The sequence below is a fragment of the Girardinichthys multiradiatus genome, chromosome Y (assembly GCF_021462225.1).
Source record: "Girardinichthys multiradiatus isolate DD_20200921_A chromosome Y, DD_fGirMul_XY1, whole genome shotgun sequence".
In the NCBI taxonomy this organism is placed as follows: domain Eukaryota; kingdom Metazoa; phylum Chordata; class Actinopteri; order Cyprinodontiformes; family Goodeidae; genus Girardinichthys; species Girardinichthys multiradiatus.
The window spans coordinates 9,393,384-9,414,344 of NC_061818.1; the positions used below are offsets into that span (position 1 = coordinate 9,393,384).

General features: G+C 37.0%; 1 protein-coding gene across 2 annotated transcripts in view; it reads left to right on the forward strand.

Moving 5' to 3' along the window:
• Window positions 1-20,961, forward strand: part of LOC124864744 (protein kinase C beta type) — a 142,258-nt gene that overhangs the window by 100,576 nt on the left and 20,721 nt on the right. The window contains exons 11-17 of one of the 2 annotated variants that reach the window (XM_047359639.1): window positions 1,534-1,625; window positions 4,480-4,542; window positions 5,423-5,561; window positions 5,640-5,720; window positions 7,283-7,390; window positions 11,554-11,694; window positions 15,350-20,181. In XM_047359639.1, the coding sequence (XP_047215595.1) occupies window positions 1,534-1,625; window positions 4,480-4,542; window positions 5,423-5,561; window positions 5,640-5,720; window positions 7,283-7,390; window positions 11,554-11,694; window positions 15,350-15,526 (801 nt within the window). In that variant the 3' untranslated portion in view covers window positions 15,527-20,181. Of the gene's footprint in view, window positions 1-1,533; window positions 1,626-4,479; window positions 4,543-5,422; window positions 5,562-5,639; window positions 5,721-7,282; window positions 7,391-11,553; window positions 11,695-15,349; window positions 20,182-20,961 lie in introns of those variants that run through there. The other variant, XM_047359640.1, reaches the window with a different exon arrangement.

Genomic DNA, 20,961 nt, shown 5'->3' on the forward strand with positions numbered 1-20,961 from the left:
AAATTTCTGAAGGTACCCCCATTTTAGACATTATCTGTTAAAACTAGGCTTACAGATCTCCACTTTTTCTTGTTCTTGCTACATTTAATTGTCTAGTCTGCTTGGTATCATGAAATAAATTACATGCTAAAATGTGCAATGTCTTTCCATACTTGATGAGCAAATCAACCTTCTTGGTGCAAAGCTTCAAAAGTGACATTTTACTGTCAAACTGGAAATTATAGGCAATTTAAAATTGCAGCTAAAGAAACATAAAGAACCTGCATGGACTTTAGTGTTAAAGGAAAAATGTACAGATTCACACTGAACTGCCTTTGTTGGTCTCTGCATTGTCAGGTTACATGGGAACAATTGTAAGAGCAGCATGCTGCTGCAGGGTGCACAGGGAACGCTGTGGTCCTAACAGCAGCTACCTCGCCTGCCATCACCAGCTCCCTGCTGGAATACACATCCTGAATTCATGCTCGAGTCATGCTCAACTTGTGATGTATAATCCGCATTATACTGAAGATGAGTCAACCGAGGAGTAAATATAGCTTGGTGGTTTTATATGTAGTGCATGTCATTTCATTTCATATAAACTCACACAGTTATTAGTGATGTGTTGTCACTTAGTCAAGAGACACCACAATCTCAGCTGACCCGATCTACACACATGCATAACTAAAAGTGAATGTGCTGATCCAGTTCAGCAGTCATTTAATCAGCAGAGGAGGACTTTAGCCACAAAATGTAGCCTACATTTATTGCACATCAACAAATATAAAGACATTTATAAGTTGTTGTACATTTAAAATACATTTTAATCAAAGACACTCAAGTCCAACATACTGCTTTTAAACAATCAGTTTATGAGGCTTATCAGACGGTAAAGATCATAGCACACACAGACCTCTCTGTATTTTGTACAGAACACACACGCAACCACACGCTGGCCCAAACCAAATCCCTCTATGATTTTCTGAAATGCTGAACCATATTGGCAATTTCAGTAGATAACTGAAGAAAATAGGTTCTTAAAATGATCTTACTTCAAGACCGATTGGCTCTGCGTACAACAACTCGGTCACCTCTTTCTCTTTGCCCTCTTTCTTCTTCATTTTGTTCCTTCTGTTTTCAGTAGGTAGGTGTTTTTAGTCCTTGGCCTAATGTGAACCATCTACCCCTGGACAAAATATTTTTTTCTTTGCAATAGTTGACAGTTTTCAGTGCTTGTGCTGGTGTTGTAAGTGCCCTTGATGCTGTGGGTCTTGCAATACCAATGTACACTTGACACCATAGCTAGCCCCTAAGGTACTGATTGGAATTGCTTCAAGTCTTATCTAATCTTATCTTATCTAAAAGATTGTTGTCAAGAAATATGGCAGAAATTTCCACAGTTATGCAGATGATAGACAGATTTATATTGCTGTTGCTCTCCTGATGACACAGGACTGTCAAAGGGCCATTTAAACTGTGTCTTAGATATCAAGTGCTATAGAAATAACTTTCTGACCCTCGTCTCTCTGACTGCTCTTCTGTTTCTCTCTTTAGGACCGTTTATATTTTGTCATGGAGTACATAAATGGCGGAGACCTCATGTATCAGATACAGCAGGTTGGCAAGTTCAAAGAGCCCCACGCTGTGTGAGTACACAGAAATGCACCTCATTTGTGCCCTCAATTTCAAATCTTAATCTTCAGCAGATACTATAGATGTTTCACAGCTCAGTCATGATGTTTTTCTCTCAGTAAAAAAGCCAAGCAGCATGATTGTTAATTCATCTCATAGTTGCTTCTGCAAGACACAATATCTGTAATTAAAACATGTATCTTTTCCGGGTAGTTTTTCTGCTCTGCAAGCATGCAGGTTAGCATTTGTTATTGGAGTAGCATGCTTTTTTTCAAATCTGGCCTGTTTAGATTTATTCATCATCAGTTCTCCATCAGCAGATGGACAATAATCACAAAGCATAATAGTACCACCACTGTGCCTCCCAGTAGAAACAGTGTGTATTAATTTGATGACAGCGTTATGAAATGGAGCAATTCCTGATATATTGTCCAAGTCAGATTTCATTTGTTGCCTAACCAGAATATCCTCTTCCTCATGTTTTTGTCATGATTTGGGGGTGTTTGGTTTTAAAGCAAACTCACTCACTTTTCTGTTCTTGTTGCTGGTAATCTTATTTTGCTTAAACCCAACCTTCTGTGTAGAATCTCGTTTACATATTGGGTTCATCTAACTGTTAAACAGCACACCAAAAGAGGTTTTAAAAGACTTTATTTGATTCCGTCAAATTTCACTATTTAGGGTATAAGTTCATCATCATTCGCATCAAATAGTCCAAAAAATCTAATTAAAAACTAGGTAAATGCAACAAATTGTAACAAACAAGATTCATGATTCTAAACTCTGTATTGGATGACCAAGCTTTTTGAGCATTCGAACCACAAAGGAAGTAGCTGTTTCTTCTCCATTCTTGGTGGATGATATATTTCCAACCTGTTTTTCCATAGCCATACTGCTTTTATTTTACTTATTAGTCGATAGTCAGTATACAGGTCCTTCTCAAAACATTAGCATATTGTGATAAAGTTCATTATTTTCTATAATGTAATGATGAAAATTTAACATTCATATATTTTAGATTCATTGCACACTAACTGAAATATTTCAGGTCTTTTATTGTCTTAATACGGATGATTTTGGCATACAGCTCATGAAAACCCAAAATTCCTATCTCATAAAATTAGCATATTTCATCCGACCAATAAAAGAAAAGTGTTTTTAATACAAAAAATGTCAACCTTCAAATAATCATGTACAGTTATGCACTCAATACTTGGTCGGGAATCCTTTTGCAGAAATGACTGCTTCAATGCGGCGTGGCATGGAGGCAATCAGCCTGTGGCACTGCTGAGGTCTTATGGAGGCCCAGGATGCTTCGATAGCGGCCTTTAGCTCATCCAGAGTGTTGGGTCTTGAGTCTCTCAACGTTCTCTTCACAATATCCCACAGATTCTCTATGGGGTTCAGGTCAGGAGAGTTGGCAGGCCAATTGAGCACAGTGATACCATGGTCAGTAAACCATTTACCAGTGGTTTTGGCACTGTGAGCAGGTGCCAGGTCGTGCTGAAAAATTAAATATTAATCTCCATAAAGCTTTTCAGCAGATGGAAGCATGAGGTGCTCCAAAATCTCCTGATAGCTAGCTGCATTGACCCTGCCCTTGATAAAACACAGTGGACCAACACCACCAGCTGACACGGCACCCCAGACCATCACTGACTGTGGGTACTTGACACTGGACTTCTGGCATTTTGGCATTTCCTTCTCCCCAGTCTTCCTCCAGACTCTGGCACCTTGATTTCCGAATGACATGCAGAATTTGCTTTCATCCGAAAAAAGTACTTTGGACCACTGAGCAACAGTCCAGTGCTGCTTCTCTGTAGCCCAGGTCTGGGGAATGCGGCACCTGTAGCCCATTTCCTGCACACGCCTGTGCACGGTGGCTCTGGATGTTTCTACTCCAGACTCAGTCCACTGCTTCCGCAGGTCCCCCAAGGTCTGGAATCGGCCCTTCTCCACACTCTTCCTCAGGGTCCGGTCACCTCTTCTCGTTGTGCAGCGTTTTCTGCCACACTTTTTCCTTCCCACAGACTTCCCACTGAGGTGCCTTGATACAGCACTCTGGGAACAGCCTATTCGTTCAGAAATGTCTTTCTGTGTCTTACCCTCTTGCTTGAGGGTGTCAATAGTGACCTTCTGGACAGCAGTCAGGTCGGCAGTCTTACCCATGATTGGGGTTTTGAGTGATGAACCAGGCTGGGAGTTTTAAAGGCCTCAGGAATCTTTTGCAGGTGTTTAGAGTTAACTTGTTGATTCAGATGATTAGGTTCATAGCTCGTTTAGAGACCCTTTTAATGATATGCTAATTTTGTGAGATAGGAATTTTGGGTTTTCATGAGCTGTGTGCCAAAATCATCTGTATTAAGACAATAAAAGACCTGAAATATTTCAGTTAGTGTGCAATAAATCTAAAATATATGAATGTTAAATTTTCATCATGACATTATGGAAAATAATGAACTTTATCACAATATGCTAATTTTTTGAGAAGGACCTGTATTCTCTGTGGTCAATGATAACACATTAAATTTTACTTTCTTCTTACTTTATCTTCCTGCATTGTGGGCATAACTAACAAACACAAACAGATTCACATGCCTCCACACTTTCAGATTGTCTGCTGGCATTTTTATGTGCACTGTATAAACAAATCATATGCATGCATTACCATCCAAACATGTCTGCCTGCGTGGTAAGTCTGTCGAGGCCCTTCCTGTTGATCTTATCAGCTGTTCTCTGGCCTTAAGAAGACAGCTCCGACCTTTGTGCAGACATACACATAAATTAACCCCCGTGTTTACTCACTGTCTCTCAGCCTCCCTTTAATTGGTGCTGTTGTTTCCCTGTTTGTGTTCATTTGTTTTGTAGGTTCTACGCTGCTGAGATAGCCATTGGTTTATTTTTCCTACATCAAAAGGGCATCATCTACAGGTAACATCCAAACTCACTGACTAAATCACAAAGATAGCAATCAAGCAAAATTATACTAAAAGACCGATATTCACTCCCATAAATATTAGTCTGTCTCTTCAAGTTGTTGGAAGGTAAAAAGAGTTGCATGTTGCATTCATTAAACAGTAGATCCACCTTATTCATATAAAAACTCTCAGCCACTACATGGGAAACACATGCCTAATCTGGGTTCCCTGCTGGCTCTGCATCTGAAGAGTAAGATGATCTCAATTATTCATTCAATCTGTCAGCAGTGCTATGCTCTGGCTAAGTGGATTGTGTTTAAAATATATATATTTCTTTAAATGGAACAGTGCCTGTACATTGTGCAGCTGGCCATCTTACCTGCACTCCTTCTGCTTGAACCAAAAATGAATGTTAGCGGTATTCAAAAGGCACTTACTATATTTGTTAGATAGAAATATTTCATATCTGGCATTTAGCTCCAATCATCATGTCCTCAATTCACATGTCATTTCCTCCACCGTGTTTTACATTAGGAAGTACAGTAGGAGTTTTTCAGGTTGTTGAGGGCTGTTGTAAAATGGACCATTTTCTATGTGGCTCAGAAATCCAAGTTTTTTTGCTGTCTTAAATGAAAAGAGATGAAACATCACTTGACACATGTGTTAAATAGAAACAAGTCTTACAAGACATTTAATTATAAACACCCCCTGCTCTTTTAAGGAAAGGATCAACAATATTCACAATTACACACTTTGGATTATTTTGACCTTTATATTTTACATTAATTACCCAGTAAAAACAAATCAAGCAGCTTTTGAGACTTGAACTGCTGTAAACACATATATACTGCTCAAACACAGAAGGTGACAAATGCAATTTTATACCACTGTAGGGATCTGAAGCTGGATAATGTAATGTTGGACTGTGAGGGCCACATTAAGATCGCAGACTTTGGTATGTGTAAAGAAAATATGCTTGACGGAATCACGACCAAGACCTTCTGTGGAACACCAGACTACATCGCTCCTGAGGTACTCTGTCTGTGTGTGGGGTGTTTTCAGGATTATTAAATGTTGTTGATTATTACAACTGTTCTTCTTTAATTTCAGATTATTGCCTATCAACCTTATGGAAAATCTGTGGACTGGTGGGCCTTTGGAGTATTGCTTTATGAAATGTTGGCTGGGCAGGTTGGTCTTCAACTTTATGAAATTTGTATTTTGGTTTTTACAGAAAAAAAATATATCAAATAAAAAAAATAGAAGGAATGTCTCAGCACTATTTCTGTGTAATTCAAAGGCTACTGATAATTAATTGGAAAAACAGATTTTATGAACAAGTCTGAAACCATCCCCCACCCTGCCAACCGCCCCACTTCCCTCATCTTAGCACCCCCAGACTAACTGTTTACACTGCATATAATGCACTGCCACCCAGCACAGCTTAAGGTATATAACCATCATACTATTTTCTATTGCCTTCATAATAAACACATGTATGTACTTTTATATATAATGTATTCATTACATTATTGTACACTCTATAGATTCTCAATTATCTTTTAATGCTGTATAATCTATACACATTGCATATTTGCTAAGATTATTCTAATTGCCTGTAGCAATAGTGGCACAATTAATCCTTGCACTCATTATATACTAGATTTTTTTTTTTTTCATTGCTTCTGCTCTTCTGGTCGGATGCAATTTGCATTTTGTTGCCTGTACTTGTGACATGTGCAATGACAATAAAGTCAAATCTAAACTACTCTAAGATGTTAAAATAAATCTTATAACTGATCTTATTTTACTTTTAGCATTATTACTTTCAATATCTATGCATGTATAAAACTCAGATAAAGGGATACATAACATTACATTGAAAATGTAGAAAAATCAAACCTCGAATCTGAGTGCATTATTCAGAATTCCCATGTTAATATTTTTTGACAAAATCACCAGTGGTATAATTCTTGGTACCTATTACAATCATTTTAAAATAACTGAAACATTTTTTAATTTATAGTTAACCTTTTTAACTGATCAGAGTTTCTAGAACTGACTGTGGAGGATCTGTGATATAATGGGCCTCTTTCTCTTCAAAAGACCATGAGAACCTGGTTAGAGTGCATAGCATCATGAATTTGAAATTCTAGGAGATTTGAAAGAAAAATATTGTGGCCTTTAACATTTAAGTGAAATTGAGTCAACACTGGACCATTCAGCAAAATAATTATACAAAACACAAGGCCAAATCATCTCAGAAATGGTTCATTAGACACAAAATCAGTGTTCTTCTATGGTCATTCCAGTCCTCAGACTGAATCCCAAAGAAAACTTGTGGAATGAGCTAAAGAGAAGCGAGTATAAGGGAGGATCCAGACTGTGGATGATCTAGAGATATTTTGCAAATAAAATGGTCTCTTTGTATGCTCCAACCCTGTGAAATGTTATAGGAGAACAGTAAGTGTGATCCTATTGGTAAAAGGGTGTTGAACAAAAGTTGCCAATAATTGTGCCAACAGTGATTTTCCTAAAAATAAATTATTTTATGACATGGGATTTTTTGCCACTATATAAATGTAGTCAACTAAAAGGCTTTAGTGTGAGATTATGCAAATGCAATACAAAATGCATTTATTTTAAGGCTTTTTCAAATCTTTACAAAAGATGGCTCTAAGTTTGGAAGTCTCTCTATCTTTCCTGTGTTACTTATTCCTTTTCCTCCCTCAACTCTTCCCTCTCCTCTGCAGCCCCCATTCGACGGTGAGGATGAGGACGAGTTGTTTCAGTCCATAATGGAGCATCACGTCTCCTATCCCAAGTCGATGTCTAAGGAAGCTGTCGGCATATGTAAAGGAGTGAGTATTCATGCTCAAACGCCTGCCGTATCAAACAGACACAGAGACTAACAAGGAGGCTGTTTAGTTTATTTGGAACAAATGATAGAAAGGGGGTAAACGGAAGAGTATAATATATTAAAATGTCCTTCATAATTGTAGAAAGCACATTCTACTTTGGTCTGATAGCTTAAGTGTGTGTGGTTTGCTTAGTTTCTTTGGAAATAGATCAGCCTTTACTAAAAGATGCTCTGACAACTCCCAGCTGTATTGGTCTAGTGGGTGTGGGTGGGTTGGTTTAGGGTGAGCTGATTACTACAGAAAATGGAGTCGGTCCTCTCTAATAAACCTCTGTCTCATCTGCTAACTCTAAGATTCGCTGACTTCACACAAACACGATGCACACAATACGAACATTGCTTGTACAGGCTGATAGATGGTTTGCCGTAACATATGTTCAGTCCTTTTACTCTGATCATGTAGTCTCTCTAGAGTCTCCATGTCATGGATGTAAGAAAGGTTAAAAAAGAAAAAGATATGCATATACTAAACGAACTAGTCTGAAGAAGGTTGTTTGCATATCATTATTTCAAAAGAACTAATATTTTTGTTTTTAAAGGTAGAAACCAACAGAGATTAATCTCTTTTTTTTAAGCTTTATTTTAATGAATGAAAGTACTCTGAACATGTTCTGGTCTGATATTAGTCATACTGGCATTTCTAGTAAATGTAAAAGCAAAGTCATTCATCAGCAAATTAATAGAAATGGTGTTCACTAAGATACACGTACACACACAGTCAGGCACTCACAAGCTGTATGTTATGTATTAGTTATGATTACTGGGTTGTAGTGCTACGACAGTGAATCTTCAGTGGAGCATGAAAGCTCGACTATGTCCACCCCCGGTTCCCTCTGCTCCCTGCCAGCGCTGCGTGGGTTAAGTCATTTTGTGTCTGTGCCTTTGACTGGATGAGCCCTGGCTTTTTAAACACTACAAGTAATTTCCATGAAAGAAAAAGTAGCATTGACTTTCAGGTATACACAGAGAACAAAAACAGAGATGCAGACAGACGTTTTCTCAGCTGGTTCCAATAACCGATTTATATGATCTGCTGAGTCTAACTCTGCCAGATTCAAATGTTTCTCTAAAAACATTTGATGTACGAATGAAACCTTACAATGATTTCACTCTGTTTTTTGGATTCTAATGTTTTAGAATACATTTTAAGGTGGCTTTACATGAAACCTCTCTGGCACAATGGACCTTCTCTGTACAAAGGGTCAACATGTGCAACACCTTAACGACAACCTAAAACTTAACACTGACTGACACCCTTTTAGATTAAAGCTAAAGTAGTTCCTTAAGAAGCATCATTTATATATTATTAATAATCGCTATCATTCATTGTTTAATGTTTGCATTGTGTTTTGTTTTTTTCATTTTGTACTGTTAGACCTTAATGATTTTTATTCTTTTAGTGCAATATTTATGTTTTTATGTAACCAAAAGCCCACCTATGGATAGGCATTGCAAATTAGCTGAGACCACAAATATTTAAGCGTTTGCTATTATTTGATGTTGAATTCTTTTCCTTATAAAAATAAACTAATAAATGTAAATAGTTTGGTGGTAAAACATATACGCTAAAAAATTATGAATGTTTCAGAGCTCTTTGTGTTTCTTAAGGGAAATCTAAAACTAAAGAGACTAAAGTTAAAGAGACACATTTTATAGAAAGTAAAACAATAAAAGAAACCAAAAAAGCATCTACAAAACTATACCGGCTCTGTTTTTCCTCCATACCATGTTAAGTCTTATAAAAGGGCACATAGAATGCATTGCTACTGTATTTTTGTGGAGGTACCTTTTATATATTTAATCTGTGCTTTCTCTTTAATGCATTTTTTCTATGCATTTAATTTGCAGAAAAACTATAATGTTTTTGTTTGTGACCTTAGTGCTTGACCAAGGAAAGTTGAATTCGAATTAGTTAGTTTTATGGTCTCAAATCCTTCTTGTCAAAATATCTTATTGTAGTTTTTCAGTTAGAGAATACAGCTGTTAACATATCCTTGCTGATATATATTTCTTTTACTGGGTTCATGAGTGCAGAGTCTAGAAGAAGTGATCAAAGTCCCTCCCACTCCACTTCTTGAACCATGTCTTGCCTCCACATTTCATCTGAAGGACCACCTACATGCATATGCATCATATGATATGCTGCAGTTATCATGTTGGCTTGGTGTGTTGTTACAAACTGGATGTCCTCACTTCACAGGAATGAGCAGTCATTTGTCCTAACAAATCTAAAAGTAGCAGGACACAAACTGAACGCCATATGTACATGTAGTAGTAAGATGTTCTATATTTTAGCTAAATTATGACATTTTATGAAATTTCATAAATTATGAAATTTCCATTTGATTAGTAGAAAAGAAAAAAACAAAAGAAATATATTTGAGCCTTGCCTAAAGCAATGTGTGCTTTAACATGAAAAAGACAGCAGAAAATGAGAATGTGACCTCATGCACTTTTGTGTTTTTTTGTTATAGACCAACACAACATCGATGCATATTTAGGATGTGGAAATAACATGATATTAGCAGTTCTTTTATGCAAATAAAAGTCTGAAAATTGTGGCATCCATTCATATATAACCCCTTTACTCTGATAACCCTAGATAAAATCCATCACAACCAACTGCCTTCAGAGATCACATATGTAGCAAATGAAGTACAAGAGTGTATAAATTAATTTGAGCTGTTCTGTAAAAAATAAATAAATAATCATCTTTATTGGTCATTGCACATGTACATTACAATGAAATATGTCCTCTGCATTTAACCCATCCCTTATAAGGAGCAGTGGGCTGCCATTGTGCGGCGCCCGGGGAGCATTCTGGGGCTAAGGGTCTTGCTCAGGGACCCAGAGTGGTAATCTGTGGGATACAAACCTGGCCCCTTGTGTCCCCTCTGGAACACAAACCTCCTGTTGTAACCGCTAGGCCACCACTCCCACTGGCCTTATATGTTTGTTAGAGGACATTAGTGAATAAACCACATGGAGACCAGCAAACATTTGGAAGAAGGTGCTCTGGTCAGGTGAGACCTAAATTGAACATACAGGTCCTTCTCAAAATATTAGCATATTGTGATAAAGTTCATTATTTTCCATAATGTCATGATGAAAATTTTACATTCATATATTTTAGATTCATTGCACACTAACTGAAATATTTCAGGTCTGTTATTGTCTTAATACGGATGATTTTGGCATACAGCTCATGAAAACCCAAAATTCCTATCTCACAAAATTAGCATATTTCATCCGACCAATAAAAGAAAAGTGTTTTTAATACAAAAAACGTCAACCTTCAAATAATCATGTACAGTTATGCACTCAATACTTGGTCGGAAATCCTTTTGCAGAAATGACTGCTTCAATGCGGCGTGGCATGGAGGCAATCAGCCTGTGGCACTGCTGAGGTCTTATGGAGGCCCAGGATGCTTCGATAGCGGCCTTTAGCTCATCCAGATTGTTGGGTCTTGAGTCTCTCAACGTTCTCTTCACAATATCCCACAGATTCTCTATGGGGTTCAGGTCAGGAGAGTTGGCAGGCCAATTGAGCACAGTGATACCATGGTCAGTAAACCATTTACCAGTGGTTTTGGCACTGTGAGCAGGTGCCAGGTCGTGCTGAAAAATGAAATCTTCATCTCCATAAAGCTTTTCAGCAGATGGAAGCATGTGGCATTGCTGTTTTCTGCATGCAGGTTTTACAGTGGACCAGGATGACTATTGTGCATTGTATTGTACATCTTCATTCACTGTGACATTCACATAGATGTTAACAATGTTCATGCAGCAGCTGAAGCACAAATGCGACAATGAAATTAGGCAGTACTCCGGTTGACAGATTTGTTCATTGTACAACATGAACAACTGCAGATGAATTACAGTTCATAAATAATTAATTTGGTGAAAGGAGATAGTGAAGGAACAATGCATGTAGGTGTGAAGAAGCTTCTGCATGTACTGCAGACTAATAAAGACCTGAAAACAGAGCGGAACAAAATAGGAAAAAGTCACTTATCCACTAGGCTGAAAAAGTGGAGAATGCTAGTGGAAACAGGTGGAGTGGCCTGCAGCAAACCTGTTTTCATATTTTCCCTTTTTGTGCAGCTGATGACGAAGCATCCAGCCAAACGACTGGGCTGTGGTCCAGAGGGGGAGCGGGATATCAGAGACCACAGCTTCTTCCGCTACATGGACTGGGAGAAACTGGAGAACAAGGAAGTACAGCCCCCGTTCAAACCCAGAGCTGTAAGTCTGATGTGCAGATCAAACACAAGAAGTGCAAATGACACTCATCCACCTGCGCACAGAGCAGTAGGTTTATTCCTAAGACTGCCAACTTTATGCTGGATCTCTCCTCTTGTCTTTCTTCACTCTCACATTCTGTTCTCTTCGCATTTTTATCTATTTCTGCCAATAACTTTACACTGTATCTCTCCTATATGGCATGTTGTGCACAGGTAAGTCAGAACATAATGATGTTATTGCTGAAGGATGTGTGGCAGGGATGCAATAGATATAATGATGGTGGTGATGATAACACCACTGTGGCATTACTGTGCATGCACAAAATCGGTGCTTTGAAGTTTGGTGCAGATGTCCTCTGCATGATCTCAGAGGGGGTTTTTGTTTTTTCGCTTTGGAATAAACCACAAGGGAGAAGGTGCACGTCCTTAAAGTTTCTGCAAAAAATCTTGAAAATAGCTCTGTGTCTTTTGTAATTTTTTTTTCTTTCTCTGACAAGATGGGTTTGATCATAAATGTGGTCAGAATGATATCACCTAATGCTCACACACACAAAAATGCATACGGACACTCTCACAGCCTTGGGCCACTGTGCTGCTTAAAAGTTCCTTTTTTAATTTCTCTGAGTTGAGCTTTTTATGCATCTTTCACTGCCTGCAGGGTTCGTTTTTTTTTTTTTGGTGGACTGTGTGCTTGATCACTAATGCGGCTGTGTATAAGCATGCATCTGTGTGCATGTGGGTTTATTTTAAACAGAGGTCATCTTGGGGACTTGGCTGTTGCAACATCAGCAAATCTAGTGTAAATTCCTCTGGTGTGAGTGCAGACAGAAGCTGTCTGATCTTTTCTCCGTCTGTATCTGTCTCTTCTTTCAGTTTGATCTCGTCTTTCAGACACCTATCATCTCTCAGGCCTCTGCCCTGTCTCGTACTATTCCTCTCTTTTTATCTTTTCTAATAATAAGAACAAACAACTTTAGTCTTTTCTGGATGGTACTAGCAGAGGTTTAGTATCTGAAGCGGGTTCTTTGATCCTTTTAGGTGGCCTACTTCATTGAGGGGAATTTGTTTTTGATTTGTGTTATTTTTGACAAAGTCCTATTACTTTCTTTTATTAAAATTACCTAAAACCTGCCCTATTATGTTGTTTATTAGAAGAATTTGATGCTGATCAAAACTTATTTTTATCTTTTCTGGTTTCAAAATGCAATCAGTTCCTTTGGAGAATCTACTTAATGCGAGGGCAGACTATCTTTTGAATGTTTGAAGGACTCGTACACCAAGAAACAGACCAGCTGGTTTATGCGTATACCCAGCACACAAACATATTCATGCCATCACTCGGAAAATTCATTTGAAGTCATCGCTGTGCGACTTCATTCATCTGTCCTCTCTGCAATCGATTGTCAGTTTTTTTCTCTCTCATCGCCTCTCCATCTGTTCATATCTGCCATGCTTAAACTCATCTCATCTACACATTTTATTTGTCCTCTCAGTGTTAAATGTTTTCAAGGTATTTCTGTTTCATTTGCTTGCTCTGGGGTTCAGTCTCAAATTATACCTGTCATGGAGTGCACTACAAAAATAGTGACACTAGTCACTTGAAACCATGTCAATTTGTTTTTTCAAAAATCTTGACCAGATGTAGCATGGAACAGACACCTGGTTGTTTAAAAACACCAAGATTATGCCAAACTAACTAACCTGCCAAATAGGTCTTCAAAAAAAAGCATTTTGACTTAAACTAACTTGGTTACATGCCTGATCCATCTTATTCCTTATTGTGCAGTCGTTTGTCCTTGTCTCAATCAGACATGGTGCAGTTATCAAGGCATATCAAGGATTTCTAAGTTTTCTATCATATCGTACTTTTACAAAATGTAAATACAATTATCTATTTTATTCAAAACAGAGCAGCAACAGTTATCTGTACGGCTGCTAAAATAGTTGAATGTATTATTTTTTACACTTATACTTATAACATTTGCTAACATTCTTTTTCATTCTACAAAACCGACTTAAGCAAAAATATAAACACTTGCTAAATCAGTAGTAGTGTAAAGTAAGTATGATTACTTTACAAAATATTGTTTTGCGGTTGTAGTCTTTATTGAAAAAACAGAGTATTATAATCTAGTTTAACAAAATATCAGATATTTAGGTGGTTAAATTGTCTGACTATTTGGTCAAGTAGCAAGCCTGCAGTCCGCTGCTTGACAAACATGCGGCTCGTAGCTTGAAAACCGTAGTTTGAAAACAGTGTTATCTCAATAAAAGTGAAAGCCACAAAGGCAAAACTGAATTTTTCTGTTTTGTTAGAGAGGGAAACGTGTAGTGGCCTTTCCTCAGTTAGCTGACTAACAGTGTTCAACAACAGGTGGAGGAGGGGCAGCTCTTTGCTACCCTATTCTCCCCATAACCAGAGAAGACTCTGGAAAACTCTGGCGCTTTCTCTGGCATCTCATTAAAAGAAACCGTAGCAAATTGTTTGCGGTTTTGAAAACATAACTTTATGCATTAATACGAATAACCGGTCCATAAAATGCTCAATTACTTCTGAACCTCCATTCCAATTACCTTTTATCTAAAATTGGAAGCCAAGTTCAAATACTTTTTTGATCCTTACTTTGTTTATTTCCCCAAATCTCTAAGCAGACTGGAGTTATATAGATTTAATAACTTTAAAGCTTTCCTCTGGGCGATGTCAGAAAATATAGGACCATTGACATGTTAATTAAAGCTCACTGTAGTGATAGAGATGGGGAAAAACGAGTGGCTATGAAGTACTTTCATGGGAAAACTGTTTTAGAGTTCGCAGCTTGTTTAATGTACATAAAGAAAAATCCTTCTTGGGACTAAGCTCCTTTTTTCAGTTTGCAGTCATCCTAAGGAAAGACTTTTTCTCCCAAAATGTCTTTGCTAAAACAGAAGAAAATTGTAACCTTTGTGCAAAATTTAATTGAAATCCAGGGTCTCTGTCTGAAAGGAAATCATGAATCTTAACGTTTTCAGTTACATACACATTATTTTAAAATTAGTTATGTAGTTAAATAACCTGAAGAGATTTTAAGTTATTTAAAGTGCTCCATTACATCTGAGTAAATGGTTTGATTTGGTTTATCACATCTCAGCAGATCTCAACAGCTGCAACATCTAATTAACCTACAATTAATCCACAATTATTCTAATAATTATGTTATGTCTCTGAGGGTGTTCTTGTGTACATAGAAAGCCACAGCAATTCTAGCTCCAACTGTAATAAAATAAAATTAGAATCTGTAGGGTTTTGGATACCAGATTTGTGAACCTTTCATTACACATGAATGGTTGCCGGGTCATTGTAGTGCATTGCTCCAGGATGTTTGAGGCTTTTTCTGTTTGAAATTTGAGAATACGCTTCAAATATTTGAAAAAGGAAAGCAAAAATGAGGTGTGCTGCAGTTATTGTCTCCTGCTCGGAGCATAAAATCAAGCTCACCACAGTCACTTTGCTTGTTCTGATATTTGAAACCATTTCCAAGTAATGTCATCTCACACCTTGGTTCCATTTCCTTTTCTTTTGTTTTTCCTCTCCTTCTACCCTCACCCGCTCCATCCATTCCTGTCCATCCCCACTCTTCCTCTTCCCAATCCATCCCCTCTCCTGCCCTCCTTGACAGTGTGGACGGGAGGCCGAGAACTTTGACCGCTTTTTCACACGCAACCCGCCAGTGCTGACCCCCCCTGACGAGGAGGTGATTGAGAACCTGGACCAGGACGAGTTCCAGGGATTCTCCTATATCAACGCTGAGTTCCCAGCAAGTGCCGCTACCGCTGCTGCTACCGAGCAGGCTTGATTTCAGCTCCACGCTCAGAAACATGGACTCACACACAGACATGCTCATGACAGACAGCTCCACAGTACACACATAATCAGGCTATCAAGTGAAACAGACAAAGCTTCGAGCACAGATGTGTTGTTCACATTTTCACATTTCTTATGTTAACCCCAATGTGAGGTACAAGACATAACTGCATGAACTGTAGCGCACTGGAAGAATAAAAGCATAGCTAAAATAACTACAGTGTCTTGCAAAAGTATTAATACTTTTTTTACAACAAAACCTCAGATGTATTTCATCCAGATTTTAGTTGATAGACTAACACAAAGTGGTGTGGGAGGAAAATTATTATTTCATATAATTTTTTATTACTAAAAATATAACGTGTGGCATGCATTGGTCTTCAGCCCCCTTTACTCTGATACTCCTAAAGGAAATAAAAGAACCTACCAAGACAATGGCTGTCCAACTAAATAGGACAGGCAAGAACAGTAAACCAGTTGTAACTCTGGGGGAACTGCAGAGGTTCGCAGCTCATGGAAGAGAATCTGATTGACAGGACAACTGTCAGTTAATTACTATTAGTCGGGAAAGAGGAAAACCATTGTTGAAGGAAGTCCCCTTTAAAGTTTGCCACAAAGCAAGTTGGAGAGACAGTCAACACATGGGAGAAGGTATTTTGGTCAGATAGACCAAAATTGACTGGTTTTTTTTTTAGATTTGAAAGTTGATGTACAGAGGTGCTCTCCATTCACTCTGACTGAACTTGAGCTATTTATGCATAAATTTCAATCCTTAGATGTGCAAAGCTGGTAGAGGCTTACCACAAAACACTTGCAGGTATAAATGAAGCAAAGGGCAGCTTTATAGAGTATTTAATTTTCTACAAAGTAACGGGGGCTGAATACAAATGCCTGTGACACACAGGTTTTTTTTTTTAATCTTTGAAAACCATCGCTCACTTCTTCACCTGCAAAAGTGCATTTGTATGTGTTAGTTTACTACATAAAGTCCCAATAAACACAATGATGTTTTAAGTTGTTACTTAGACTTTTGCAAGACACTGTAGATATAAATTTTTCCTTTATGCTTTTGCTATCCAGTTACTGCTACAGCATAGTAAAAACAAATACAGCATCAGTGTATGAACTAGTATATTATAATGATATGCATGATACAGTGAAAAATTTTGTAGAGAAAGCATGGAAATCTGATTCACCCCAAACCTTTTAGAATCATTGTTAGCTTGTGTTTCTTGCAGTGTGAACAAAGATTTGTGTTTAATTAACAGTGCATAACCAAAGAATGGAAGAATATTGGCAAGCCTAAATTGCTCAATTTAAACAGGAATTTAAAAAAAACTCTGGGCCATATTTACGTTCATCACACGATAGTAATTCAACTCAAAACCAAATGGGGAGTAAAAGCTTACTATTTATTACTATATATCAGTAACGTTGAGCAAATAAAGGCCTAGAGTGAAAACAAAGACCTTTGAGATTTTAATTTTGTTTTTGGGGGGTTGAAACTTGAACATTTTAGCTAGATCTGTGCATTTTACTGAGTATATACCTGTATGAGTGTATGTATGTTTATCCTTATCTAAAACTGGAATGCTTCACATACTTGCATGGTTTCTTTGTTAAGAATTTCTCTAGGATTTGTTTTCTACTTGTGTTATTGTAAGTTATGTTACAAAGCCTCACCTTACCCAAATAAGCCATCATATGTACAGTCAGATCTGTACCATAAATATCCGGTTCTTAGTGCATGTTACTGCTTTCCATCTATTGGATCATAATAGTGAAATGCTGTTGGGGAACTTGTGTTATTGGAAGGTTTGAAGTAGTTCATTATCTAAATAACGCTTTTTTTTTCTTCTACTTTTTCTTCTACCTTCGATGTAAACAAGCCTTTCTGTTTACGTTACAAATGCATGATTCCTATACCTGTACATCTGTTTGCAGAATGTGAGTGTGCACATGCACATGTGGGTTCTTTCAGGTGCGTATGGTACTTGTATGTGACCATTTACCTTTTTTTGGCTTGTTTTTCTTTTTTAACACAGACACTTTCACGTGTCTGTGTTTACATTTACTCATCTGGGGAATGTTAGCATGACTGCTTCCTCCTCATATCCTTCTAGCTCATTTCAAATTAATTAGTCAGAAACCGAGCTTAAGTCCAACTTCAGGACAGCAATGTTGAACCAATTTGCAGAACGGTTTTCCATGACCAAGCGTTGTTTTATTGTTTAAAAAGATCATTTCTATGAGATCTCGAAAAGGGAGGAAAGTCTGGATTCATATTTGTATTTTCCAGCTGTAGACAAAATCAAGTTTTTTTAAGCAATAGAAAAGTTAATTTCAGAAAACTAGATGCAAAGGTGTAAAAAAAACCACAATTTTATTATTTTAATATATATATAAAGTTTATTTATTATATATAAAAGATAAAAGATGGTAATTTGAATCAAGCTATGGCAAAGACACGTACTCAAAAACAAATGCATGCTTATCTATCCCTGTGCTGGGACAGTAAAGCAAACATTAAATTGAAAATTAACATGCAAAGAAAGCACATTTTGTGCATACCCACAGCTAGTGGCTATTTTAGCACTGTTTCTAGACCTTTCTTAGACATTGTTTTGATATTTTCTCTCAGTCTTTCAATAGGCATGTAACTATGCATCCAACTCATGAGATGAAACAATACAAAATATTGGGTTCACAGGAAAGATATTTCAACTTTATTTTTGGTAAAAGAAATAATCCTAATTTTTCATTTCAGAAACAGAGTAAAAGTCTCTAAATTCATAAACTTTTAAAGAATCTGTAATCAGTCCTAAATAATCCAGCCCAGGTTTAATTTCTCCATGTATTGTGGGTTTTGTCCTTCTTCAATTCTACAGTGGTCCTAATTAAAATGCTCCCTTGTTGTCTTTTCACAAATCTCAGCCTATATTTAAGAGATTCTCTGGTCAGAGTAGTTTTTACCAGTTCAGCTTTGAACAAGCTAATTATTTTAGATTTTGAATTGGAGACAATCAAATGCCGTTCTGACCCATAAAAAACTCAATTTACCTTTTAGTTCAGGAAGTTCTAAAGTGGACGCTAACGTTTGCATTGTTAGCGGCTAAACGCTACTCAGTTGTGTTCATTTCACAGTGCTTACGTATTGCTCTTTTATTGTCTGTCATTCTTCACAATCAGTATTGTCAAAGCCAATGAAAGAAAACAAAGCCATTTTCTCACTGTTCTCTTTTAATCTGATCGAGAATCAATTTTTACACATTTGTATTCAGTCGTTTCCCTTTTCTATTTAGATCTTATACATAAAGAGGTAGGTTTGATGGTCAACAAATAAAATGCTGGAGGATTTAACATGGTTCAGGATCCTGTACAGCCCCAAACACATCACACTGCAAAAAACAGAGGAAAACGTCAGGCTTTTACTACCATTTTTATAGTACCTGAACAAACAAACAAATATCCAAGAACTACTTTTTTTAGCTGTACTGCCCTCTGTGTCAAACTGTCTTTTTGCAGCTCCTCTTCTCAGATGGCAACAGTGACAATTAATAAGGTGAAATGTACATTATATGAAGGTGTTTTATTTATTTACAACTTAATCTTACACCCACAATATTTTGATGAGTTAAAATTAGTTGGTTGCTACAAGGATACGTTTTCATCTGGATTATACTATTATGTAAACAGCATATGATGGACTTAATACAAAATTAAATAAAATCACTAACCCAATGATTTATTGAATGAGAATTTGTCCAATCAAACATAATTACCATAACAGGCCCAATATTCACTGTTTTCTACTTTACTTCCAACCACCTGTTTGAAAGAGACAAAAAGTGAAGTAGAAGGTATCATAAGTTGTCCAGTGTGTCACTGTACACACTAATTTAGCTTTTTTGCATTCATATTATGTCAGACTTTACTTTAGTCTTCTGCAGATCAAATACAGTTTTTGAATTAAATTCAGTGTGCATGCAAGTTTGCAAATGAATACAATAGATCAAGGGTGTCAAACTCCAGTTCTCGAGGGCCAGTGTCCTGTAACTTTTAGACGTGTCTGTTCTTCAATGCATTTTATCAAATAATTAGATCATTAGCAGGAGGCTGTAGAATTTGATCTTATGCTGATTCAGAAGTGTTGAACCAGCGACATATGTAAAAGTTGCTGGATGCCGGCCCTTGAGGACTGGAGTTTGACGCTTCTGCAAAAGATCCACCTCTGTACGGGTCCCTCAGTTGGTCCATGCAGCTAATTTATGAATACTGTAAAGCATGACACATGATTGTCTCCACCAACCAGGAAAACACCATGTATTTTTTTGTAGCTGTTGTTTTAATGTCTTTTGGTCTTGCAAACCGAATTTGTGAAAAAATTTAACAAGGCAAGAATTTGATATTAAAGGTACTATGAAATCCAAAGCTTCAAATATCAAGAGCTGTGGAACAGTGGAAAGGTTTGGTTTTACATCTTTTCAAATGTTAAATATAGTTATGACTCTGAGAATAAATTAATCTACTGTATTTGTATGACCTCAGTCTAAATCTGTTCATTACCTGTGCTTTAGCTACATTGTCAGATTTTTCATTTTCTGCTGAATTTCAACACAAAAATATAAACAATGTTATGCAAAAATATGTTACTGTGTCAAATATTTTTATATGCATATAACTCTACGTGTTGTCAGTATTGTAAATGGGGAGTTCTTACTTGAAGGATGGTGTTTTTTCTACCCATCCTTTTGTTGAAAAAAAGAACAGATAAAACAAACTTTGCATGGAAAAAAAAACTTTTAACAGTTAGGATTACTCACTTTTTAAATATTATGATAATCCATGTTTTCTGCAATACCGGTACTCCAAAGCTTTTAAAGGTATTATGTGTTTTGTGTGTGAAGATTCAAATAATGCAGAAAAATGATTGTTAACAATGATTTCCATGTGCCAAATTTCCTTTTTTTCCATTTTTTAAATTCTTTTTGGGGTATCGCTACAATAGCAGACATTCCTTAAATAATCAATTCAAAAGTTGTGTTTTACTTTGTACACTTTATTGTCCTTGAACACATATCTTTCAGTTTTAGCTTCAATGCATTGTATGATTAAATGCTTTTGTTGGCACTGGGATACAAGATGATGTGATTGTAAAAGAGAATAAAAAAGCAATAGGCTTAAAGAGAACGAGCCCAAGAGGTAGAGGTTGGGGTTATAGTAGGTGAAAGAAAGGGTGGTCTTTGACCAACCAGTGGAAAAACAAATTTATTTAAAGAAGAGGAGAGAAAATCACTAATTAATCATTAGAAATGAAGGAAGAAAGGTGTTAGAAAGAAATAGTGGTGAGAGGAAAAGATGGAGGGAAGGGATGAGAATGCAAAGCAAAATTGAAACGAGGCAGGCAGGCTGGGGCAGGCTGTGCAT